This window comes from Hemibagrus wyckioides, linkage group LG17, assembly GCF_019097595.1.
Source record: "Hemibagrus wyckioides isolate EC202008001 linkage group LG17, SWU_Hwy_1.0, whole genome shotgun sequence".
Classification (NCBI taxonomy): domain Eukaryota; kingdom Metazoa; phylum Chordata; class Actinopteri; order Siluriformes; family Bagridae; genus Hemibagrus; species Hemibagrus wyckioides.
In genome coordinates, this window is record NC_080726.1 from 11778280 (window position 1) to 11804957 (window position 26678).

Here is a 26678-nt window from a genome sequence, read left to right on the forward strand (position 1 = left end):
ATATGGTTTGACTCACAGAAACCAGCCGTACTTCTCATCACTAAGAACAATGCAAACCCCCGGTGATGTCATCTTTTGGTTTCACCAAGTTGAAATGACTGGGAATCAATTCATAAATTAGTTAATTCTCTAGTTACAGTTACTTGGGGACTGGAGAGTTGAGTCCAAAGCATTGGAAAAAATTTCTGGACAAGGTGAGCAAATATAAATTACATTTTCCTTGCCTCTCTCCACACCACAGAGGCAGTTTGGAGATGTTACTTAGCATTAGCTTTCTGTTACTTCTAAAGACTCATTTTTGGCGGGAAACAGCATGTTCCTACTAAACACCTTTTGAATAACATAAGAGTGTTTTCTACGGCTAGAACATAATTTTGAAGAAGCTATAGCCTTCATGAGATATGCATGGTTCATGTTACAGTTTTTCCTCATTTGCTAAAGCACACTTAATGAACCGGGATCCACTTGATCTTCATCACCAACCTTCTTAGCACAGCATAAGTCTTCTCTTGCAAATGTTTTAACACTTTTTCATTTGTTCCACACATTTTTTTATACCCTTTTTCAAAACAGTTACCACAGTTGGATTGGATTGGATGATTGGATTAACTGTGTTGAAAAAAAGGAAAACATCTATTCACAGCTAATAGAAAGAACTTGCATAATTATGAATATCTAATGCATCAATGTAAACTTGTTCACACAACTCTTCAATCAGCAATCAGCCCTCTTTCATCTATAAAATATGCCACTTCTGTGTTGCTAGTTGCAAGCATGGATCAAAGAGGTGAAAGGTATGGAAGGAGAGTAAGAGGTCGTGGAAGAGGGGCCAGAAGAAGAGGTGTCTGCATGTGTGGTGGAGATGCTGCAGCAAGAGGACAAAATAGAGCTCAAGTTTCCAATGAAATTTGGGCCACAATTATTGACCATTTCATCAATCATGGCTTGTCCTTAAGACAGACTGGACCAAGGGTCCAGCCCATTCTGAGTCAGAGCACTGTGGCATCTACTGTCAGGCTTTTTCTGATTGAGAACAGGTCAAAATGTTACTGCATACCACTGTGTATTTCAGCTTTACGGCATTGCTCTGTTAGCAGAACAAACTGTAGATGCAGATGTTTCCTCAATCCCATTTATGTGACTGTCATAATGTCAATGTTTGCATTTACTTCTTCTTTTTTTATGTTCTCCACCCATAAGTTCCCTTTGGTTGAGTTTATTATTTTTTTTGTAGTGTCTGGTGGAAATATTTGCTTTTGTTGCACATGTTAAAAGTTTTGCACGTATTGGAGCATTTCGCAAACAAAATTTGTCATTTTGGTCAGTGAGCTTCAGTTTCAGCCTGTGTGTTAACTGTTTTGAAAATGTGATGTCTGAGTGGACAAATGTGTTTTAGCAAATGAGAAAAACTGTAAAACAAAGCGGTGAGAGCGGTGAAACAGTACCACAGCTCAAAGGCGCCATCTTGTGGTAACATCGCCTGTTGCCCGAATTCCCGGTTCATTCTGCATTTAAAGAGTTAATGTTTACAGTACGCAAAAATAAACCTGAGACATGACTAATGACTAGCTTGTTTAAAATTATTATTATTTTCTTTATCAAAATAAGCCACTTATAACTGAATTACGTTTTTTGGGCGAAATGTATAAGAGGTTATAAAATAACTATACTGCAGCCTGTCTAAAGTCGTTTCTCCCTAACATTGGATCAGTTGCTTATCTGTTTACATTGCAAAGAAGGTTGTACATTAGCTACTTTCCAAACACATGTTTAGACTATAGTTCTGCAAAGCTAAAAACATATTTAATTTAGATGTCCACATCAAATTGAGTCAATTGGTGGTGATGTAATAGGAATGAAAGCTGAATAGATATTTTCTCTATGGCATCTTTATATAAACACCAACAAATTAAATTGTGTACAATATATAAACATTTCTTTTCAAACTGAAAATTAAATCGAATTATATTGAAATAGTATATAGTTTAAGTTACACAAATCTTAATTTTGTATATCTTCCATTATAATTGTGATTCTTCAATGCACTAGCTGTTTCTGAATCTTTTATGTTAATGCTTTTTTTTTTAAGTGGGTACAGAAAGAAAGTTTTAAAAACCTACCTTGTTTTTCTCTCCATGCTTAGTCAAAGGTTGATTACGTAGTTTTTTAAAATGACTTTTTGCGAACATACCTAACCTAAAGTTCAAACCAATAAAAAGCCACCCCCTTTTGATTAGTATCAGATAAACTGAGGCAAGTGGAAGTGCACGCAACTTCAGCATCACACTCCTTTCTTCTGATAGTGGGTGGGGGCTTTATTTAAAGTAGTTTCAAGACCTTCACAATAGTGTAGATTTTCCATTATCCAATCTTTTATCGACGTGAACCGATGTGAATAATATATACATGGTTCAAATAAGTGTATTTTTCAAACTTTTTGCATTTTTGCAAACAAATTGCATTTACATGCATAAGATACATCTGGATTTAACAGACAATTTTTGAAATGCTGTAACTCAATTGCAGATAATGAGCAGATGCTGTCAGCATTACAGTCTCATCTGTGGATTGGTTTAGAAATGATGTAACATCTGTATTTGGACAGTGGTGCATGTAATGGTAATGATTCTGTTTCAAAACCAATCAGATGTTTGATTTTCAGCAGAGATGGAGGTACAGTAATTTGACACAAAAAGAAATGTCCAAAAGAGGATGCTAAAGAGCTCCCACATGATGCATTCTGTATGCGTTTCTCTGTTTTCATTTTCTTTATTTTCAATAAACCTGAAGCTGGGGGAAAGCCACTGGAGGAAGATGTTTGCTTTTTAAAATATTACATTTTATTTCCTTTTTAAAATATTGAAGTTCTATAAAAAGATCATAAAATTCAAAGTAAGTGACATTCTGTTTAAGTGTAAACAAATGTAATCAATTTAAATAAAATACAAACTAAAACTGAAAGTTACATTCGACATAAATTGGTACCAAGTAGAGAAAATGTTATCTATGTACATATTATGCATTCCATAAAACACTAAAACAGACACTGAATTTAGTAGAATCACAGTAACAGAAGTTTATTTGATTTAAACTTCTCTATTTTTGACCATGAACTATGGATGGTGTTCTCAAAACCAGAGCACTGTCACTGTGTCAATGTTTTGTCAAAGCTTGAATCATTGCTATTATACCACACAGTTTGGAATTCCTATTTGTATTAACAGTAAAGTAGGTTAATTACATTTTTAAAGTTCAGATTGACCATGAACATTAACAACTCCCTTTGCATTCTTCATGGTAACCAATATACATATGAATACAACTAAGTCTTTCTTTTATTATGAAATGAGTCTCTCTGCTGTAACAGGATTACAGTAAAAAAAAATTTCTTATAATTGAATTCTATTCAAAGTTCAGGATCATTGGCACATCGAAGAAGGGGTATATACACTCATTATATAAATAAAAGCATCACCAAATAAAACATCCATTGTTTAGTGTAATGTTACTAATTTAAAAGATGCATGTACTATGGAAAAATAAATAGTTTCCATGCTGACAAAACAAACAGGTATTTGCATTTCAACAGGTATTTAAAATACTGAGCCTTAATTGAGATGGCAGTTAACAGAATGCCTAATCAGGAGTCCAGCTGAAAGACTGGGTCCCTCCACTAGCCTCCCCACAATGAGATAAGGCTCATGTCTCACACACACAGCCAGGACCATTTCCAAGTTTGTTCCTCTTCTGAAAGTGATAAGATGCAACTAAAAAGGCTCAGATGTGGCATCTATTCAGCTGTAAACAAATCAGAACAACAGATGGTGCAAGATGCGAGACTCTAACTGAGGAGAGCTAATAGCCGTGGTAGGATGTCACATCCAGGGGGTGGTTATTGGACAATAGAGCTAGTCAGTACATGAGATCTGCTGCACCAGTGTTGGCATCTGACTCTTTGGCCTCCTGGAAGGGAAACTGGATACCCGCTAGGCGGATCAGAAGGATGTTAAGGCCATGCACAAGGAAAACTATGAAAATAAGCCAGAAAGAGCAGTCGAATGCTTCACTGTAAGTCTTGTAGACAAAAGTGCTCTCTTTGTAGTTAGCAATCTTTTCAGATAGGCGATGCAGTTTGACCTCAGATGCATAGAGGATTAGGATGAGACAGCTGCACAGACCTGTACAAAAGGGCAACATTTGTGGTTAATGGAATTTTGCAGTTGGATTTCACAAATCTTGTTAACGAATCTTGTCTTATCTTATCTTGATTGTGCTTTTGATTATATACAGTATACTAGATGTAATATGTCATTCTTGTACTCTGTACCATATCCATCCTAATTTGCTGTCCAGACTGTCTTAATTCTTAACGGGAACAGCTGACAGGTCATACGGGTCACTCTTGCTACTGTCCATCAGCATATGACTCTGAGATATCTGACACTAGAGACGGTTCGGCCAGTTGGACAGTGTGCATATTTCCATTCTTTTATTTATTTATTATGCAAGCCAATCCCAACCCTCTCTAAAAGGTACACAAAACATGTTTTGGAGTATGGAAAAATAGATTATAGTGGCTCAGATTCACATTGATGAATTTCAAAAGAGCCCTTTTAGTGAAGTATCTGTGTGTGTGTGTTTGTGTCTTTGTGCAGGCTGCAGTTGGCAGAAGGGACATAATACAATAACAGATAAATTGAGCCATTCAGATGACAAAACTTATTTGTGTGTGTGTGTGGGCTCACAGCTGATCAGGTTCCACAGGTAAAGGCCTAAAGGTCCGTGCAGTGTCTCGTATGGATTTCCAAAGGCATTGTACATGAAGAAGGCAGAACACAAGGATGAGAAGAGGATGAGCACTGCACAGAAGATGATGACACTCACATGCAGACTAGCTGGGATCACATCCACCAGGTCAGGAAAAACTATAAAGAAAATGAACAACATAAAATCATATATTTATATATTCACAGATCCAAATATAACCATATGTAAATAGAAACATTTAACATTCTTTTTTTAACAATATTTAATATTCCCTTCCCTTTCCCTAGGCACATTTTCTGTAGTAGAGTCAGAAAAGAAAGGCAATATTTTCAGGAGATATAATGGAAGTTAAGTTCATTTATAATTACTTCATTTAAGTGTATTCTATTTGAATGTATTGTACCTTGTGTTTCATGTTAACAATTATTTCAGGGTATTTGATAGAACCTTATGAATGATATTTTGGGTAAACTATGAGACTAAAAAATTCTTTGTTTGGATATTTAAGTATTTGAATAAATGTGAGAAATTCTGCATTTTGGTATTTAAGTTTTACAAATTAAATTTCTACCTGTTCTGAACATTCCAAAAAAAATAAAAAATACATTAATATTGACAAAGGTCTAAATCACTAGCATTAAATCAATAAATCCCTGCAATGTTATTTACTGAATCTGGGCAGTGGAAATGTGAAAGCTATATATAATTGGGCTTGTTCCAATCTCATTAATGAACCCAGCCTAATGAGTCTAATGACAGTGGCACATTTAAAAGCAAACTAATCGATACAAAAATGAAATGGATTCATGGTGTTACATTTGATCAATTTTAAATGGAAGCCGTGTTTGTCTAGATTACAATGGGACATCCCCAAAACAATTGATAGAAACTGTTGGATTGATCTGTGTGGGTTTATGTTTTTTTCTCCATTTTCCTTGAGGAGGACCACATGGTCTGACATGTGGATAATGGTGTGAATGAGTGTGTGTGTTGCTATGTGTGAGCTGGCATCCCTTCCATGGCATTCCATCCATGATGTATTCCCATTCCAGAATAAGGATTAATCAGTTACTAAAGATGAATGATAAACTTAAATAGCTTGAGCATTAAAAGGATTTTTTTTTTTTTACATTGTGGGCTCCTTTTTTTCATGCAGACTAGACAATCCTGGACACCAAGGTGGCAACCTCTATGTATATCTCTTCTAAACCCGTCAGATTGTTGTTGGTTATGTATTTAACACAGACGATTGCATTTAATGCTCTTGTATTTGCATGACTTCATATATTCATATTCATATATTTAAGTTATGCCCGACAGGTTATAAGGATGCGTTTTGTGCACATAGTATGGTATGTTTAAGCAGCGCTGAGTGGAAGTGAATTTAGGGAAGGCGGAATTTCATGGTTTTCCTATTAACTGCGATCATCCTCAATTAGAGAAGTGGCCTAACCATCCACTTATACCCACGAGTTAAAGAAAAAAATCCTGGGGGCTTGGCAAAAGTTCCCAAAATAAAAAAAAAAAGTACCCAGGTTTAAGAATGAGAGAGAATAAAAAAATTCTTTATAATCTGTGCTACTTTTATTTTCATTATTATCGGTGTATTGTAGACTAGGATTTTCGTGTCATGCAAACCTGCCATAGTGACACTGCTTAGGTTACTCACACGAGAAGGAGAAAGGTCTTCCCCCCAGTCCACACTGTTTCAGCCCCTGTCCGTGGAAAAGGCCGTAGTTTAAGCTCCCGATGAATTTGTCCAGCTCAGATCCAGTGGCATTAACCAGCTGAGCGCCTGTTTTGCACAACACAGTCGCCTTCACCCAGTTCCTACCTCCCATAGCTGAAGCTACGATCAGCACACAGGCAAAGCTCAGTACACCAGCCAGAGAGAACAACACTTTCTTCTGCCTGCTTGGCATCATGCTCGGAATCACACACACATTAAACACACGGCATCCCTGGAGCCCTGCGCATTAAAGTAAGCAATGCAAACAATAACTTCCCTATATTAAAAATAAATAAAAAATAACAGGCTACATGTTTTCTCTGGATAATTGTTTAGAAATACAGTGGGATGGTAAAATGTCGCCTCGGGGTTGAGTTACACTGTGATCGGTTTCTCCGCGTCTCCAGGTTACCGGGTTGAGTTTCGGCACTCGTTTGCTCTGACCTTAACTCTAATTGGTTATTGGATGAAGACAGTGCATCTCCATGTAGAAGTCATTTCGCTCCTGTAGGCCTATGGGAATCATAAATGTCACGTTTATGGTTTTACAGAGCAAATTATAGGCTATACATTTAAACCAAGACAAATGAGACATACCCGACGTAGACCTATTGTCTAGCAGCTGTTAAAGCCTTACAGGAACATTATAAGATAATAAAATATGACAGTGGGGTGGGCCTCTGCAATTTTAATAGTCTCATATCATTTTGTCTTTCTTTGCAGGACTGCAGAACTTAAAATCACTTAACATTTCATTGCCATAACCAAATATATATTTGTGGGGGTTTTTTTCCTGCAGGACAAACACATTTTCATCTGAGATTCCTAATATGTGTAAAGAGTTGTTATCCATGATCAATTTCTTTAAGTAGACAGAGAACAGTTTTCAGGCTGTGCAACACAAGATGGTGTTATCTTGCAGCTTTTGACTATGAAAGCCCATTCCTAATGAATAATACATTTAGGCCACCTGAAGATTTTAAATCTGCACTGAATAACACATTTCATGACATGATGTGTTTCTGGAAATTCCAGATAGTAATGCACAATCCGAATTCTATGAATATTCAGATTGGAACAATGACAAGTTTCTGCGTTTTTCTTAACAGAGTTTTAGACTCATGGTATCCTTGTCTATGACCTAGTAAACCAGTATAGATGTATTCATTTATAGAAACTTCAAAGCACTTTTCTATGTCGCTATGGATAAGGCCATCTGCTAAATGCCATAAATATAAATGGAAATAACCTAAACTGAAGGCAGACAATTTTAGGTTGAAATTTTGAACTTTGTTTCGAAAGACCCAACATTTCGAACTTAAAACCACCCCAACCATTTCATGTAGGTTTTTTTAGTTTCCACTGGCATTCAGTAAAGGTAACTGAAAACAGGAAGTGTTCTTTCATGATCATATCACACAACACAGCTTATTTATAAAATTTTCCAAGAAAATAAACATAAACAAGGACTTGTAACAGCTGGTTGTTGAGGTCTGAAGGTCTGTTTTGTGCCGTTAGAATTATAACACGGTCAAAATAAAAGCACTATTTTTTGCGTTAGTCAGTAACTTCATTACTTTATTAGAGCAAAAGACTTTTATTAAAATAGCATCATTAATCAGAGCTGAACAAAACATCAGACTACCACATAATTATTAGAATGCATCAGTTTGTTTAGGACAAATCATCTGGTCTTTTTTTATTATTATCATTCCCTGCTATCTTTTTCAAAAACGAAAATAATTCCATCATATGAATTGGGAAAACCCGTGTTTTAGATAAAATAACCCTCTGGCCTTTTTGACCAACTGAACAGGTCTAGACATGGAGTGATGAGAAATAACCAGTAGGTGTTAACATTCGTCACCCATCTAAGTTATGAGTCAAGGCATGATTCATAGACAGGTCTCTGAATGACAGGTTACTGACTGTTTTTGGGTTGCCCACATTTCTTTTTTGTGAAACACTTTCCTGGAAAATATTAGATGATTGAATACCAAAATAAAGAGAAGAAATGATCCCAATAAGATAAATATACAAGATTTATAAATCAGGTGCAGTTTTTAAAAGTAAAAGTGAAAACATTTATATGTGTCCCTGACACCAGTCTGAAGAACCCTGAGTAATTTCAGGGCTTTCCCTCTGTGTGCTATTCAATGCTCATATTTTAATGAAACTGCTGACTTTCTTGGTAATTGTTAAAAATAAATGTCAGTTTAAAAACAGTCAATATGTACTCACTATCACATGATCTCATGAGGAGCTGTTTAATATTGAATACTGACTAAACCTCACCAACAGTTATGGTAATAGCTGGGTAAAAGCATGCAGTGTTTGACAAACCTATTCCAAAAACAAATAATCAGCAAAGCTGGAATTACATAATGTTTCTTTTAATATTATGAAATCTCAGGATTATTTAATTGTACATAATGTGAGCAACTAATTCCTTTTGTGCAAATTAAAATGCAAATCCTCTATATTTTGTAATATATTAAAAGAAATATTAATATGTAGACTTGTTGAACAAAATGTGTTTATAGTGCAAAGCTATAAACAAGCTAAAAGCGATCTAAAAACAAGATTGTCTCATTTTTTATAGTCTTAAATACTTTCTAGAAAGCTTTAGATTGTAACTTTTATAGTTTTAAAATTAAGTAAATAAATGACAAAAAATACTTAATTTACTTTTTAAAAAAAATTTTTGTAGAGATTTGTAATTTATGTGAGAGAATACACTATTTCCCTTGTTGAGTATATATCTGGCATCTGTGTATTGAAAGAGTATTTGTAGACCCTGACATCCTGTTTGGGATCCGGTTTCACTTTTTAAAAAATAATTATTGTTATTTTGTCTGACATCTATTCTTCTTGTTTATGAACTGGCTGCAGTTGTAGCTTTTGATCTGGGAAACATTCTGGGTTTCTGTCTACATTTCTCCTTTTAGTAAAAACCTGTGTGATCTGGTGTCTAAATGAGGGGCAGAAAAAAAAGTAGAGCACTGGGTCAAAGCACAGGTTTAGGATGGCCAGAAGCAAAGTAGACTCTTTGGCTAAGAATAGGTGCTTCTTAACACCACAGTCAGTAATTATCTCGTTTTGTGTAAATGTATAAGGCATTCGAACTGCATGATATGGCACAAAGCAGACAACATAAGCCACTGTCACCATGGCGATATTGACAGTGGCATGGTGAGCAGTGGCCTGCTCCTGAGGGTCTCCTCCACGTTTGCCCCAAAACTGTTTAAGTACCAGGCCGTTGGACATAAGCACAGCCACAGAGGCATTCATGAAAATTGCCATGCCCAGAAAAACAGAGAGTGTATGCCAGTGCTTGCCAACATCCTGCTTAATGTCTTTACATGTTATTAAAGTGCTGTTAGAAATCTTGTCCTTGATTGGGATGGCCATGTTGGGGACATTTATGAAGAGCACCAGAAGCCAGACTACAGCTGACATCACCAAGGCAAAGCCCACCTCTTGTAGGCGGAACAGCTTGGAGCTCTGGGTAATCTGGACATAACGTTGTACACTGACAAAAGCCAGAAATATGATGGAGGCATACATGCTGATGTAGATGAGTGGTGAACTGACTTGACAGTGGAAAATTGTTAGTCTCTGGGATTCCACACCAAAGTCTACAGCGATCTTCACTGGCAGTGCCAATGTCAGCAAGAAGTCAGATGTCAGAAGGTTGATCAGGTAGACATTCATGCACTTCTTGACGCTTCTACTGTGTATAAATGCCCAGAGTGCCACTAGGCTGCCAGCCATGCCTATCAGGAAGATAATGATGTAGAATGTGGCAAATGGCACCATCTTGTCATTTACCACACAGCTCTCATCCTTCATACTGGAATCTGTTGTAGGCTCCATTTTTGTAGGCTCCATTTTTGGAAAGACGTGTAGTTGAATTAGAGTGTGTCACAATTTATCCAGTGTGTTGGATGGGTTGATGTCATTACAAGAGACCTTGATAAGGTGTTGACTGTAGTCTTTCTTTGTTGTAAGCTTGCTGGATCCTGACAGTACTCAGACGACTAAATCTGTGCAAAGGTGATCCAGACTAATGGAAGGAAGTGGTGCAAAACTGTCTTGCAGAGAAAACATGTTATCCTGTCTGTTGATAAATCAGGACGGAAGCTGCAGAGACAAAGATTTCATATATTTAACATTTTTGCAAATGTTACAGGCAAATGTTATTAAGCTGTATGAGGCATTTGGCTGATATGGTTTGGGGTTACTTGATTTTTAGCCTAAATGTTTCTAGCCTGTTTAACTTCCTTTTTAACATTTATCTTTATGGCTTTTGTCAGATTCTTTTATTTAGAAGAAGTAAATGTTTAACAACAATTTTTATTTATTTTTAGCCCCATAAATTCATTGTTTTATTTCAGAAACAGTCTGCTACAATACCTAGTCAAATCTTATAGAATTTAAATTTATCCTGCAGCCATTTATTGTTATTAACCTCAGGAAGATTATGTAAATGCAAAAAAGGAGAAGTAGGACGTAAACAAAGTTTACAAAGACTTCTTATATATGTTTTTTGTTTTAAGTCAATGTAGTTAACAAGAAGCAACAGTATTATGAACAGCAAGGTACAGTGTATTGTGTAATGTATCTACTCACAAACATGTTAATATGTAATAGACACAAAAAACATTTAGCCAACCAGAGTAATCAGACACATAGACAAAAGCAACCATGAAGAAACGTCATCTGTGACAAAAATACTGTACAAAACTGTACAATTCTCCTTTACAGTGCCATGTGTTATCCCCAGTTTCACTTTTACCTCTGTATTGATGTGGAAATTTTATAGTTCACTTAATCACTTTACATCTACAGTTACATTTGATGACTGTTTCACAGATATATAGGTCTCTCTCTCTCTCGCTCTCGCTCTCTCTCTCTCTCTCTGTCTCATATATATATATACATATATACACACACACACACACACACACACACACACACACACACACACACACACATATATATATATATATATATATATATATATATATATATATATATATATATATATATATATATATATATATATATATATATATATGTATATATATAAAGATATTACAAAAGAGCAGTTTGTTAAGACAAGACACAGTTAAAAATACTTATAGAATATAGATGCTCATACTTGATAAAAAGTCCAAGTAGGATTCTGTTCATTTGAGACGCTTTTATTTTCAAATCTCACTTTATCACAACCCACATGTGGTAATAAACACTTGAGATGTTTTGTTTGTAAAAAAAAAAAAAAGTTTAAGCATTACATGCATCATAATTGAAAGACTTCAAGCAGGAAAACACAGACATACAAAGACATTGTGTAAAAAGAGACTCACCTCATGTTCACTCGCTCTTCGCCTCCGGCAGCATGTTGTCTCTACTAAACACCACTTCCTGTATATTTTCTCTAGTGTTTCTTCTGCCTAACACCAATAACATTCTACAACGCAAAAGGGGGCGTCAGCTAAACTGTGTGGTGCAGTGACGTCTCAGGAACTTTCCAATTCTCGGTAACAAAAACCACAAAGTATCTGTCACTTAAAGCTTCGGTGCACCAAATCAGCATGTAGTCCTCATGTCAAAAGGCATCCTGACAAAAAGCAAATCATTTTATCACTCTGTGCTTGATGTAAGTAAGGTTGAAAGCTTAGTCTGTTTGGAAAAAACCCACACTGCTTAGGAGATGAAGCTGTGATTAAACTGAAATTGAGGAAGTTGTGTCAGAGCTGCCTGGGGAAATCACCACAATTATTGTCTTGTTCCTCTATTACTCTAAATGTTACATTAATCTAATTATTCATTTCCTTTGCAGTAAAGTGACTCAGTGAGCTTTAAATTGCATTACATGTCATGAATGAATTTTCTAAAAAGTTCTAAACAGTAAAGGAATCAGTGTTAATTGTGTATATATATTGTAAAATAACATTTTTAATGTGGCACTATATAAACATCACAGTCATGGTTTATATATAGAGTTCATAAGTATTTATGGACAGTGACACAATATTTGTAATTTTGTATCTGTACACCGCCATAATATATTTGAAATAAAGCAATCAGTATGTGACTGGAGTGTTATGTTTTAGCTTACTTCAAGTGGTTTAACACAAATATCAACTGTTTAACTGCAGCCATATTTACATAGTCCCTCCATTTTCTAATTTATATAGACAGACTAACATAAATATAAGGATTATTTTTGCAAAATGCAAATCCATTGCAATTAATGACCTTCTGAAGTCTAGAACCCATGAACCCTGCTTGTTTGTGGGTCTTTCTGCCTTTAGGTTCAACTTTAATAAGCACCATCATATCAGTTTTGAGTGAACCTGAAAAGGAAGTATAGCTGTGTACAATTTAAAATTGATTCTGCTACTATAGTACTATACTACTATACTACCCAATTCCACTGGCATCTGTACATCTATTCTCATACCATAGCACTGCCTTCACAATGTTTGACAGATGGTGTGGTTTGCATTTAGATCATAAGCCCTACAGTTCCTTCTCTATATGCATATCTTACTAGTACATGTTAATCTTGGTTTCATCTGACCAAAGAATGTTATTTCAGAACTAGGCAGGGTTTTTTTTACATGCTTTCTTCTTAACTCTAAGTGAGCCAAAATATTGTGAAGATTTTCTTCACCAAGGAAACAATCTTTACAATCATCCGCTTTTCTGTGGTCTTCAAAGGTGTTTTGGTGTTGCTGAGCTCACCAGTACATTCTTTCTTTTTAAGAATGTACAAAATTTTGCTGATTTCTGCTATCTCTCTGACCGATCTGTTCACAACTGACCATTAAGCTGCTTACCTACACTTTGATCACATCTTGATTGCTTCAGTTCAGATCCACTGTGGTGGTGTACATGGTCAAAATTACTTATGGACCTGACTGTAATACGCTGTCTATGGTACATCGAACTGTTACATAAAAAATAATTATTCAAAATATTTATCATTCACAAGCAGTAAATTTTTTTTTTTTTTTTTTTGGTGAATTTTCTCTGTATTCACTGCTGAATACCATTGTTAGTTTTAATTTATGACGTCGTAGTTTGCAGTTCTAGCTGGCACAGGTGGATATTCTCCAGTGGACTGGCACTTTCACGTCTCACTGTGACATGTGATTCCCCTGTCTCTGTGTTGCTTTGTTTCCTGCTATCTCTTTGGACTTTGCTCACTGTTTGACTACTGGACACTTTGAATTTTCTGATGCCAATTTGTTCACGAAATCCCTTGCAAAAGACAAAATATATCAGGGGATCCATGCATGCATTGAGTACTGAAAGCAGAACTGTGACCTCCTTTATAATGTAAAACGACTTGGCAGAAATACCACATCCCTGTAACAGTGGCTTTAGGAAGGCATATGGGAGCCTCACTAGGTGGTAGGGAACAAAGCACACACAGAACACCACCACAAGCACTAGCATGTTGCGCTTAGACCTGCCCAGTTTACCCTGGCTCCTTTGGCTCTGCATGGGGGTGTGGGCATGTCGAAGCCTTCTCACTGTGCCCCAATAGAACATATTCAGGGACACCAGCACAAAGGCGAAGATGAGTGCAGAAACACAGTGGATGATCTTGTAGACCGTGCTGACCTGATGGCTATGCAAGGATTCACAGCCGATGGCATGCGGATTTGGAGCAGCTCCCCAGGATGTGCTCAGAAACACAACAGTGTAAATTAAAGCCATTGTAGATAAGGAAGTCCATGTTATAATGGAGATACAGCGTGCAGCATGGGCTGTCTGCAGTACATGAGTCTTTAATGGATAGGCAATCTTTAAAAATCTAAAGAAATAAAAACAATGATTACTTTGACTGTTCTGTTCTGTTTAATTGTACAATAGAAGCATTTCTCCTAGTAAAGTAACATTTCAGTGAATGTGGTGTTATCACTACATGTGGGTTAAATTACCAAGACCTGTTATCTACATGCATTCTGAAACACATAGTCTTTTGCACAAGACTTCATGTTTAGGTACCTGTTTGCAGCGATATATTCCATGAAGAGAATGCTGGCATACATGTTGAGATAGAAGCCTGAAGCACCAAAACTGCAGTAAATAAGTCGCATGGTTGTAGATTTGTTAGCATAGTTGGCAATGCGCAAAGGCAAAACAAGGCAGAGGAAGAAGTCAGCTGCAGCCAGGTTCTTTAGGTAGACCGTGACACTGGACTGAAATCGTAGACTGGTGCAGTAATACACTCGCATGGTGATGGTGTTCAATGCTAAACATACAAGGAAGACTGTTGAGTAGGAAAAAATGAAAAAAGGATGGGCTGGCACCTCTGACAGGCCACAGGAGTCCAGTGTTGAATTTGTTGTGTTTGATGCTGTGCTCTCATTCAAAGCACTGGCTGTCGTTGTCATTTTATAACTGCATAAAGGAGTTGTAGAGATTATATTACAACAAACTGCTCTCTATCACCACACCTGCATGAACATTATACAAAACATTAAACAAGTAACAGACTGATTGGGCTAGTAAAAATCAATTAGGAAATAGGCTAACAAATAACAAATACAAAATGAAGATGATTTTGTTCTGAGTGGATTTTAAAAATACTTTCAGCTTAAATGTGCAACTTTCCCAGAAGCATAGCCTGCTGCATAATGTATACAGTGGTTACAATAATCAATAATGTTACTATTTTAGTGACTTTGTGGCTATACTTGCATGTGTGTGCATGTATGTGTAAATGAGGGAGAAAGTCAGAGACTCCAGTTAATTCAAATTGGCTAGACAAAAATTTATCGCTGTTAGGGAAGTGAAAAGGATGTTAAATGTTTCAGAACTGAAATGTTACTTTCAGTCTCTTTTTATTGATCTGTCTTTCTCATGCACACATTATAAATTCTCAGTGCCAACTTTACCATGTATTTCTCATGTATTGGCATTTTTTCAGCAACAGGTCGATTTGGCCAACAGACAAGTAAAATGTGATGGGTTGGAAGATTTAAAACAAGCTGATAAATATTTTGAGCATTAAAAAATTATACTATTTGTTTTGCAGATTTGCTGATATTTGTATTCCCATTTATTTCAAAGAATACATTCTGAAACGTAAGTATTATATGTAAATAAAACAATATTTGCATAGTTATTTGCATTTCATTTCCCTTTATTTAAAATGCTTGGGCTTAGCTTATTATCACAGTTACTGTGTGATATGTGTTTAATGTATGAATCATACATCATGTCATTTAAAACTAAGCATTTAAAAAATTTTTCATTAAATGTTTTTTTTCATTAAATGCATTAATTAATTATTTTCAAATTTATGACTAAAGTCATTGTCATTCCATTTATTCATATTGTCTATTTTTTGTGTGTATGTTAAATTTAAGACCTCTGTCCTTTGTGAAGTTTTACGAGGTTTTAATAATGTACTCACCCATGCACAGTCATCTCCAGTCAGGAAGAGCACAGCAGAGATGCTATCTCTATGCTTCCCTCTATAAACTCAAACAAGGAAGAAAAATTGGTTTCAGTGCAAAAAGTGTCTTTGTCTATGAGACAGAAGTGGTTGTGATAATAGGTTTGACTGACTCACTGTTATCTTCCGTCACAGCTATTGATAAAGACCTGCCCCCAATCCCCAGCGCCTTCCATGGTTTCCTAAAAACATTATTCTTCTTAGTTGTAATGACAGATGGTTAGGAGACATTTATGTTTATGCTGTGTAGAAAGTACATTGTATAACACCCTTAATGCAAAGCATAATTATTTGTGTTTCCTGTAAATCCACAGGTTTCAGAACCTAATCCTGTAATATCCCCTGACCTAATTATCCAACTACAATAATCAGCTAATTAACAGCCCATCTTGAGTTGAAGAGGAACTGTTTGAAGGTAAACACTAATATGCACAATGGGGTGTATTCTACACTAAGGTTGGGAACTTGTGCTGTAGGTCATTGTTTCTACCTGTCAGTGTATCCTTTGTAATTCTATACAGAAGGTTGTAAAGACAAGTGTTTTGTTCAATCTCACCTCGTTCAATCTCAACGAGGCAATATTAAGAGCTTATCAGATCAGCAATGAAGGCAGGGAGCCCCAGAGAGATATATGAGGTGTGAGGATTGCGTATTATGTGTCTATGTGCTGCCCCCTTGTGGAATCTGTTTCCAAATTAAACTACACTCCATTTAATCTTGAAGCAAGATCAAAAACAGCTGAAGTCCTGTTTGGTAGCCAGCTTCACTTCACCAAGGATCCACAATATTCACAGTCTGTGTTAACTGCAGTATCACAACAAGCCTTACACAATGTTAAGGTGAGTCAGATTTTCCTCACAAAGACCTGCATGCAAGGATGGCACAAATACATTGGCTCAAATGTTTGCTGGAAAAGCTGGAGGATGGATCAGGCTAAAGAAAATATTACAATAATTATTTGATTGCTTAACCTTTAAAAAAAATGTGCTCTTGTGATATTTTTTTACATACAATAGGAATACGGGTCTGGTAGTAGTCCTTGAACCCCTGAATTGTACTGGCCGAAGAAGTAGCCCTGTATTGGAGGGCCAGACCACTAAAATGCTTGTGGACACCTGACCATCACAGTATTATGTGATGAACATACCATATGAACATACCATTCCAGATTTATTCCACACTTTCACTGTTATAACCTCCTCTTCTACAGGCTTTCCATTAGATTTGGAGCATGACAGTGAAGATGTGTCCATTCATCCACAAAAGAAGGGGCAATCCTAATACTACAGCATACAAAGGCACTTTAATAAAGTGTATTTCCAACTTAATACAACAGTTTGGCATAAAAACAACATATGGATGTGATGGTCAGGTGACAACAAACTTTGGCCATATAGTGTATATCTTCTGACCAAGGAGAAGTTGAGAACAAGCAGAATTTAAAAATTTAATAATTTGTTTTACCTCATTGTTCAGCATGAATAAGGCCTTACAGCACTATACATGAGGTGACTATTGAGTCCTGGCCCATGTGAGTCCAGTGTATTCAATCCATCGATTGTAGCCAATTTTGTATAAAATACAGATTCTCCATGATAGTGGGGCCAAGACCTTAAGTTAAGTAGCCTTTATTTGTCACATATACATGACTGCACAGAAAAAATTTGTGTAATATCTGTAATGTCGGGTTTAAAAAAACAGCTCGGAAAGGGATGCTGAGAACAGGGTTAGCCATGATGCAGCACCCCTGGAGCGAGGGGGGTTAGGGGGCTTGCCTCAAGGGCTGGGGCTTAAACCCTGATTTTCCAATAAACAACCCAGAGCCATAACCACTAACCATAACCACTCAGTGGCCATAACCACTCAGTGTGCTCTGTGAGGACCATTAGGGATAATCTCACTACTTTCATATTAAATTGCCACAATGGTCTACAAGTCTCATGTGTTCAAATCTGTCTATTTTAAATTTTGCTTGCATAAACCACAGGGTGTACATTAACTGCCTTCCTCCCACCCTAGGATCTCCACCTACAGTACTTGGTCTCCTTGAGGAAATTATAATTCACACTTATTCACACACTCAATCATACCTAGGGGCAGTTTACCTTAGCCAGTCCACCTAAACTAGAGAACACAGAGGACAGTCTACACAAACAGCAACTTGAGCTCAGGATCAAACCTTGCTTTAAGGCATCAACGCTACTCGCCCCACCACCTTCCCATTCAACAGCACTCTGCCCAGAAATACTCTACATTACCCTGAAAGATTAAATGGGCGGTTGGACTTATGAAGAATGCAAACTTACCCAAATTATGTAAATTATGTATTTAAAGAATTGTTTGATATATAAATATTGTTTTTACAAATTTAAATGTAAAATGACAAAAATAAGTTTAATTCATTAAACATTTCTTTAGAGTTTTTAGGATAACTATATTAATCATGTAAACCCAAATGTTGGGTTACAAAGTTTTACAGATTTCCCAGCTTTTATGAGTTCTTCAGTATTGAGTCTGATAATACCAATCAGATTTTTTTTTAAAAGGTATTTGAGATTTTTTATTGACTGTTGTGACTTCTTCTTGATGAAATTATTTGGTTTTGCCTTCTCCTTTCGGACACCATGCCTTTGCAAAATGAGACAGAAACTGGAACACAACACTGCTCATGTGCTCGTTTTGTTTTTGGTCTAGCTCTATGTGACTGACCCACTAACCACCTTGGTGTCTCAGCAACCATCAATTCCTCTTTCTGCTTCTACAGTATTTCTTCTCTACAAATTTCTGGTGCTTAGTCTGAGGGTAACAGGTGGTATCCCATTAGTAGCCTCTGCAGTAGACAGCTTTTGCAGAAACAACTCTTGAAATGCTCTACACATAAGAAAATATACCAGAAGGTCTAGACACACATTCAATGAAGCCATGAACAATGCGGCCTCTTTGGCCTGGAAGAGCTGGAATTGGGTTTGAGTGCTAAGACTGATGTTAAACCTCTGGTTCAGAGTGTAAGGCACTCTGCAAACATGATATGACACAAAGCAGAGAAAAAACACAGCCAGCAAGCTGAAAATATCTTGGTTAGACTTACACTTTGCTCGGCTTCTGTCTCGCTTTTGGTAAGAGTGGTCACCTGGCAGGCTGTGGAACAGTAGCAGAAATTGAAATTGAAAGCAATGGACAGAGACTTCATGTCAGGTGCATCTTCAAATGCATGCAGGAGCTTCCCTCTGCAGCAGGCTTGTTGGTCAGCAGTGTGTTAAGGAGCATGCAGAGTAGCATCAGTGCCCAGGACAGAAACACCAGACATCTGGCAAGGCAAGGCCAAGCTGAGCACAAGGTTGCATGCACAATTTTGACATAACGCTAAAGGCAGATGAGGACCATGAAGATGATGCCTGTATACATAGTAGAAGAGCACAGCTGTGTAGCGGCAAACCACCTTCTTTGGACATTTTTAGAGGTTTCCGCAATAGCAACCACATATGACATATTTCCTTTTTTATCATTTCAGAAAAAATGTGTCATTGAAGCTTTTCCTGTAAGCACTGTTGCACTGTACAATCATGGAATTGAGAAATTTGCTTCATGTTTCTCCATATCTTTTTAAGCTAGTCTTGTTAATTCTACATTGCCAAGAGAAATTATTCAGTAATAGAGAAACACTTTCTGTAATAGAGAAACACTATGCTGTGAACAAAATCTTTATGGACACAGTTTTAAAAGCTTTGTTTGTGATAGAAAGGATTATGTTTGCAGTCACAGCATGGTCGTTGAACTTTTCAAGATTCAAGTTTCTTTTATTGTCACTATCCTGAGAACAGTGAAATTAGAGCTTTCCTTACAGTGCAATTCACATATAATGTGGGGCAAACTGTATATCCATTTTAACAAATGAAATAAGTGTAAAAAACAAACAAAAAAAAACAACTACAGTCACAGCAATAGTAATAAATACATCAGTTATTGTAAGCGATGTATAAGTATGTAAATATTTTATATGGATTGAAATATACTGCTCAAAAAAATTAAATGAATACTTTTTAATTAGAGTATAGCATCAAGTCAATTAAAATCCTGGGATATTGATCTGGTCAGTTAAGTAGCAGAGGTGGTTGTTATTCAGTTTCAGCTGCTTTGGTGTTAATAAAATTAACAACAGATGCACTAGATGGGCAACAATGAGATGACCCCCAAAACAGGAATGGTTTTACAGGTGGAGGCCATTGACATGTTTTTCCCTACTCATCTTTTCTGACTGTTTTCCACTAGTTTTGCATTTGGCTATGGTCAGTATCCCTACTGGTAGCATGAGGCAATACCTGGACCCTACAGAGGTTGCACAGACAGTCCAACTCCCCCAGGATGGCACATCAATACGTGCCATTGCCAGAAGGTTTGTTGTGTCTCCCAGCACAGTCTCAGAGCATTAAGAAGATTCCAGGAGAGAGGCAGTTAGTGTAGAAGAGCTGGACAGGGCCGTAGAAGGTCCTTAACCCATCAGCAGGACCGGTATCTGCTCCTTTGTGCAAGGAGGAACAGGATGAGCACTGCCAGAGCCCTACAAAATGACCTTGAGCAGGCCACTGGTGTGAATGTCTCTGACCAAACAATCAGAAACAGACTCCATGAGGGTGGCCTGAGGGCCCAACATCCTCTAGTGGGCCCTGTGCTAACTGTCTGGCACTGGGAGCTTGATTGGCATTTGCCATTTAATAGCAGAATTGGCATGTCCTCCACTGGCTCAGGTTTACCCTGAGCACATGTGACAGGTGTGAAAGGGTCTGGAGAAGCCATGGAAACGTTATGATACCTGTAACATCATTCAGCGTGACCGGTTTGGTGGTTGGTCATTGATGATCTGGGAAGGCATATCCATGGGGGGACGCACAGACCTCTACAGGCCAGACAATGGCACCCTGACTGCCATTAGGTATTGGGATGAAATCCTTGGACTCATTGTCAGACTCTACACCAGTGGGTCCTGGGTTCCTCCTGGTCCACCACAATGCCCAGCCTCATGAATGGCCCCCATGCTCACCTGACCTAAATCCAATAGAACACCTCTGAGACTTTATGTTTCGGCCCATCCAGGTTACACCTCAGACTGACCAGGAGCTCAGTGTTGCCCTGGTTCAGATCTGGGAGGAAATACCCCAGGACACCATCCACTGTCTCATGAGGAGCATGCCCAAACTTTGTCAGGCATGTATACAAGCACGCGGGGGCCATACATAGTACTGAGTACCATTTTGAGTTGCTGCAATGAAATTTCAGCAAAATGGACTAGCCTGCCGGGGTGTCTTTGAATTCAAACGATGTGTCCTTTCATTCCTAACACATTATCCAGCCCATATCAGTATAGATATCCAGCATGATATTTTCCCCATTGAGATCTGATGTGTTTTCAAAGTGTTCCTTTATTTTTTTTTAGCAGTATACAATTGTACACACGTGCAAACTGTCAGTAGATAATAAATATGAAGTACCTTGTGAGTCTAGAAAATAGTGTCAATGGTTGTAGTAGTGCAGTGTATAATGGTAATGCACAGGTATAATGTTATTGCTAATGGTATGAATGACCTCCTGTAACGTTCTCTGTGACAACGAATCTGAATGCGTCTTTTGGAGAATGAGCTTTGCTGACTCTAATGTATTGTAGAGTGGTTGAGATGGATTGTCCATGATGGAGAGCAGTTTGTACCTGGGAGTCCACAGCAGCAATGACCTCACCTGGACACTCAACACCACTCAGCTGGTTAAGAAAGCACAACAGTGGCTGTACTTCCTGAGGAGGCTAAGGAAGTTTGGCATGTCACCTATGATACTCAACAATTTCTACAGCTATGTTGTTAAGAGCATCTTGACCAATTGCATCTTGTGTTATGGCAGCACTACTGTGAGGGGCCACAAACATTTGCAGATAGTGGTGAAGACTGCTGAGAAGATCATCAGGACTCCACTGTCATCTCTGCAGACCATATACCACTGCAGAGACTACAGGAGAGCTGTCTCCATCCTTAAATACTGCACCCACCCCCAACATGGACCTTTCTCACTCCTACCCTCAGGATGGAGGTACAGGGGTTCCAGATTAAGGAACTCCTTCTTTCCTTCAGCCATTAGACTTTTAAACAGGTAGCCAGACGACATAGACTAGTCTCATCTATTTCATAGATTAGTGGACTAAATTGCTCCTTCTCATTTTGCTAATGTTACTGCTGCTGCTATTATTATCTACAGTTGCATTCAATTTGCACATTACTGTACTATTGGCTTTCACCTAAGTCAATATTACAACATATGTCGATAATGTACAATTTGCAAATACAGAAATCCATAGTCTGTGGCATAGTTTTTTTTTTTTTTTTTATGTTTGTGTGTGTATGTATATATATATATATATATATATATATATATATATATATATATATATATATATATATATATAAGCAATGAGAGCATTTTGGATGAGTGTCAGTGTGTTGCGGCGCTCAGAGGAACCGGAAAAGAAGTAGAACCGGCGGCAGATAAACAAAGACAGAAAAGAGGCAGAGAGAGAGAGAGAGCATGCGTCATCATTGCAAAACTCTTTCTATGGACTCCTCGTTTTCGGGCTAGGGAGCAGTCTTGAATTCTGCTCTGGGCAGAGACCAGGTTTCTTTCGCTGAGAGCGATTTTCATCCCAGGGCACATAAATTGCAGACTTCCTGTTGAGGCAGGTTCTGAGGCCTGGGGAATGGTGTTTCCATCCACAGGTGGTGGAGAGCATCTGGCAGACTTTCGGCTGTGTGGAAGTGGATCTGTTTGCCTCCAAGGAATCAACCTACTGACCGCTGTGGCATTCCCTTTCTCACCCAGCCCTTCTGGGCCTGGATGCTCTGGTAGAGGAGTGACCAAGGATACACCTGTATGCCTCTGGCATGGTCAGCATGGTCAGGACCCAGTTCACTACCTGGTTGGTACAGTGCTGGGGTTCTTGCAGTCTCACCTTTTTCAGGGCCTGTCCTACTCTACTTTAAAAGTGTATGTGGCCGCCATTGCTGCGAACCACGAACTTGTCCTCGGGGCCTCCTTGGATAGGCACCCTCTGATCTCTCATTTTCTGTGCAATGCCAGGTGGGTGAGGCCTTCCTGCAGATCACGCCTCCCCTCCTGGGACCTCTCTGTAGTCCTAGACGGGCTAGGGTAGGAGATTTGCAGGCTTTATTCGTCACCCCCACCTGCTTAGAATTTGCCCCTGGCATGTCCAAGATTATCCTGCACCCCAGGGCGGCATATGTCCCCAAGGTGCCTAGGATGGCCGGTTGTCCAGTCATCTTGCAGGCCTTCGGTCCTCCACCCGATGAGTTGGCGGAACAGGAAGTCCACACTTGCTTTGCCTGGTAAGGGCCCTGAGAGCTTATGTGGCAGAAAATATTATAGTCAAAAGATAGCAATTACCAGAACAGGTTTTAAGCAATGGACCAACACAATCCACTATGATGCATTAAAATGGGTCTGTGCTGACTACAGTGGGTTTCAGAGGAGCAGGTGGAACAGCCTCATTCGGTTCACCCACTAACTGGCATGTATGTCCTGCAGTATCTTACAACATCATTCTTAATACCAGGCCAATAAAAATAATGCAAGATAAGTCTTACACATCCCTGCATGACCAGAAAAAGGCTGATCATGAGCCAAGTTGAGAACATGGCTCCTCAGTGAACTAGGAACCTCCACCAATGTTTCCAACCAGCGATCATCAGTACTGGGAGGGGACCATTTCCTCATCAGCACTCCATCTTTAACAAAATATTTCAACTGACACTGCTTGAAATCAAATTGACTATTGACAGACTCGAAACACTGTGTTAATGAAGGGTTAGATTGCTGAGCTATCACTAACTGGTCTTGAGACATCAGCAAATCTACCTCTGGGCCAGGATGGACATCTATTTCCTGTGACTCCTCAGTGTTATTACTATCCTCTTTACAAGGTTTCTCCTGAGAAAGAAAGGATGCTGACAGATCAACTACATCACCCAGTTTCTTTTGTTAGGCGTGCATCTACACAAACAGGGAACACAGAAGAGTGCTGGTAAGCAGATTGAGAAATAAAAGTTACAGGTTTTAAAACTACCTCAGGTAAGGAGGTAGTTATTCAGAGTTATTCAGTATTTCTAGCTATGTCGTTTCCTAGAATGACTGAAACTCCCACAACTGGCACAGCTACCAACCAGCCCTAAGAAATTCTCCATTTCCAAATACTATTGAACTGAATTAATACATTGCTACCTGCATAGAAGGCTTCAAAAAATGGTAGCATACTTTAAACACAAATGTCTGTGCCAAACCAGTATCTCTCAGTACACTTACAGGCTGTTTTACTTGATCAGCACCTAAGGACACATAACCTGAGGACACAAAAGATTTAAACACTGGCTCAATTAGGCAGTGACTCTTGGAGGCAATCTGTGAAACAACTGCTGCTTTAACCTTTTTAATCTCCATCTGCTGCTCTGTTTGCTTCCACTTTAACACTAGACAGTTTGCAATGGCATGAACCAGCTCATGACAATAGCAAAAGGTTGCGAGACCCAGCTGAAGGATTAGCAATCACACCACATTTATTTGCAGGCTTAGATGAATGTGCAGACACATATTTTTGAGATGAAGGAGGACTAAACACAACCTTATGGGTCAATACAAACTTGTCTGAAAATATAGTATCTTTAGACAGGGTTTTAATTTTCTGTTCATTTAAATGCACTACCAACTGTTCAGGCAGACATGACATGAAATTTCTTTAGCAATATCAACAATATTTAGCAATTCACTTCCAGAATAAAAATTTACTCACCCCCTTGTCATCCAAGATGTTCATGTCTTTCTTCCTTCAGTTGTAAAAAATTATTTGAGGAAAACTTTTCAGGATTTTTCTCCATGTAGTGGACTTGTAATGGTGCCTGTGAGTTTGAACTTCCAAAATGCAGTTTAAATGCAGCTTCAAATGGCTCTAAATGATCCCAGCCAAGGAAGAAGGGTCTTATTTAGTGAAACAATCGGTCATTTTCTTAGAAAAATGAAAACTACTTTTTAACTACAAAAACTTGTCTATGCGCGTCTACGAGGCTATGTACTAATCACATCGAAAGGTCACGTGTAACGTAGGCGGAACTACAGACCACAGAAGTCCACTATATGGAGAAAAATCCTCAAAAAACAATTTCTTTACGACTGAAAAAAGAAAGACATGAACATCTTGGATGACAAGGGGGTGAGCAAATTATTTGTAAATTTTTGTTTTTTAAGCAGGTCAAAATCTCTCATGTCACTAGCTGAACACCATTTATCAAAAAGTATGGCTTTTTCATGCTCAAATTCAACATAAGCCTGATGAGCAGACTTAGCAGTGTTCCTAAAGTTTTGCCGATATGCATCCGGCACTTGGTCATATGCACGGAGCACCATAGCTTTCACAGTTTTGTAATTCAAGCTCTGTTCTAGAGTTAGGCCGGAAAATGCTCCCTGTGCCTTACCAGACAGTTTACATTGTAGTAACAATGTCCATAAACTTTTTGGCCAGTTTAATGTGGTTGCTATTTTCTTGAATACTGCAAAATACTTAACATAACATTAAAGGCAAGTGGACTTACCGAAGAGGACTCGGCCGGAGCAGGCGGTGGCCTGGAGCGCTCAGTGGCAATGGGAAATGGGAAGATTACTGTCGAGAAACTAATGTTCCACCACTGAAATGCCAGATTGGGCCTGATCCCTTCAGTATCCAACTCCCGTTCTTGAACTCTCAAGAGCTGTGTTTGGAACTCTTGCTGCTTAATCTCCATGTCAAGCTCTTTTAGCGCAACCCGGATCTACTGCACTGGCTTGAGGTTGCGCAAGACTTACCTCAGCCTCCTTCTTCTCCATCATGGCCTAAGCTGTGCCGGGAAAGTGGAGAGGTTGAGTAGGCTGTGCGGTGCCTCCCAGAAGTGCTTCCCGTTCAGGTAAGACCTGCTGAGCCACTAGTATAATAGTATTAATAGTATCACTAGTAATAGTATAGTATTGGCATATAATGCCAATTTTTGCTAGCTAATGTCAGAACTCAGAGTCCCCCTCTGAGTGGACATAAAGGGTGGGTTTTTAAGTCTTCTCCAATTACCTATTATTTCCAAATACTTACAAAATTTTCAGTAATCCATAAAAATAAAATAAAGATAAATTGGATGAGAAGAAGCACCCGGCTTTATTTTTTATCAAGACGAGCTTTAACAAAAATAACACCAAAATGGCACTCAAATACACAACGTCAGGCCCAACGTGGTCAAGTGCACCCCCCATACAAAATCCACTGTATTTATACTGACATTCTTACCCCTCCTATTTGTCTCATAATTGTTTTGACTCGTTAGGAAACGTTTCTCACACCCTGTGGATACCAAACATTCACCTTCAAGTTAGACCCAGTGCTGTTTATCACATTTGTTCAAGCTCTGCCTTATTGTTAACTTACAAGTTTTTTACTTCATGCACTATTATGTATCAGAGCCTAGTTTCACCACATGAACAATTGAACAATATATATACAGAAAGTGAACATACAGCAAACAAGTGCAAAGGGCAAAACCAAGCTCAGAGTCAGAGGAAAACAGACACAAGTCAAAACCAGAACAGAACTCAACACAATAATCACTCTAATAACCAATCTACTATAGTACT

General features: G+C 38.2%; 3 protein-coding genes and 1 pseudogene across 3 annotated transcripts; all 4 read right to left on the bottom strand.

Moving 5' to 3' along the window:
- Window positions 1-2922: 2922 nt before the first annotated feature.
- Window positions 2923-7930, bottom strand: clrn1 (clarin 1). Its single transcript, XM_058412849.1, has 3 exons — window positions 6437-7930; window positions 4746-4925; window positions 2923-4178 (listed from the first exon to the last, which is right to left on the bottom strand). Exons 1-3 carry the CDS (start codon window positions 6690-6692, stop codon window positions 3913-3915), a joined length of 702 nt encoding a protein of 233 aa, XP_058268832.1. The 5' UTR covers window positions 6693-7930; the 3' UTR covers window positions 2923-3912.
- A 1209-nt stretch (window positions 7931-9139) lies between these two features.
- Window positions 9140-13487, bottom strand: gpr171 (G protein-coupled receptor 171). Its single transcript, XM_058412848.1, has 2 exons — window positions 11869-13487; window positions 9140-10639 (listed from the first exon to the last, which is right to left on the bottom strand). Exon 2 carries the CDS (start codon window positions 10385-10387, stop codon window positions 9359-9361), a length of 1029 nt encoding a protein of 342 aa, XP_058268831.1. The 5' UTR covers window positions 10388-10639; window positions 11869-13487; the 3' UTR covers window positions 9140-9358.
- An 866-nt stretch (window positions 13488-14353) lies between these two features.
- Window positions 14354-16053, bottom strand: LOC131367520 (lysophosphatidic acid receptor 5-like). Its single transcript, XM_058412850.1, has 2 exons — window positions 15939-16053; window positions 14354-14920 (listed from the first exon to the last, which is right to left on the bottom strand). Exons 1-2 carry the CDS (start codon window positions 15950-15952, stop codon window positions 14467-14469), a joined length of 468 nt encoding a protein of 155 aa, XP_058268833.1. The 5' UTR covers window positions 15953-16053; the 3' UTR covers window positions 14354-14466.
- A 2701-nt stretch (window positions 16054-18754) lies between these two features.
- LOC131368306 (P2Y purinoceptor 14-like) lies at window positions 18755-20774 on the bottom strand (annotated as a pseudogene).
- Between the last annotated feature and the right edge of the window lie 5904 nt (window positions 20775-26678).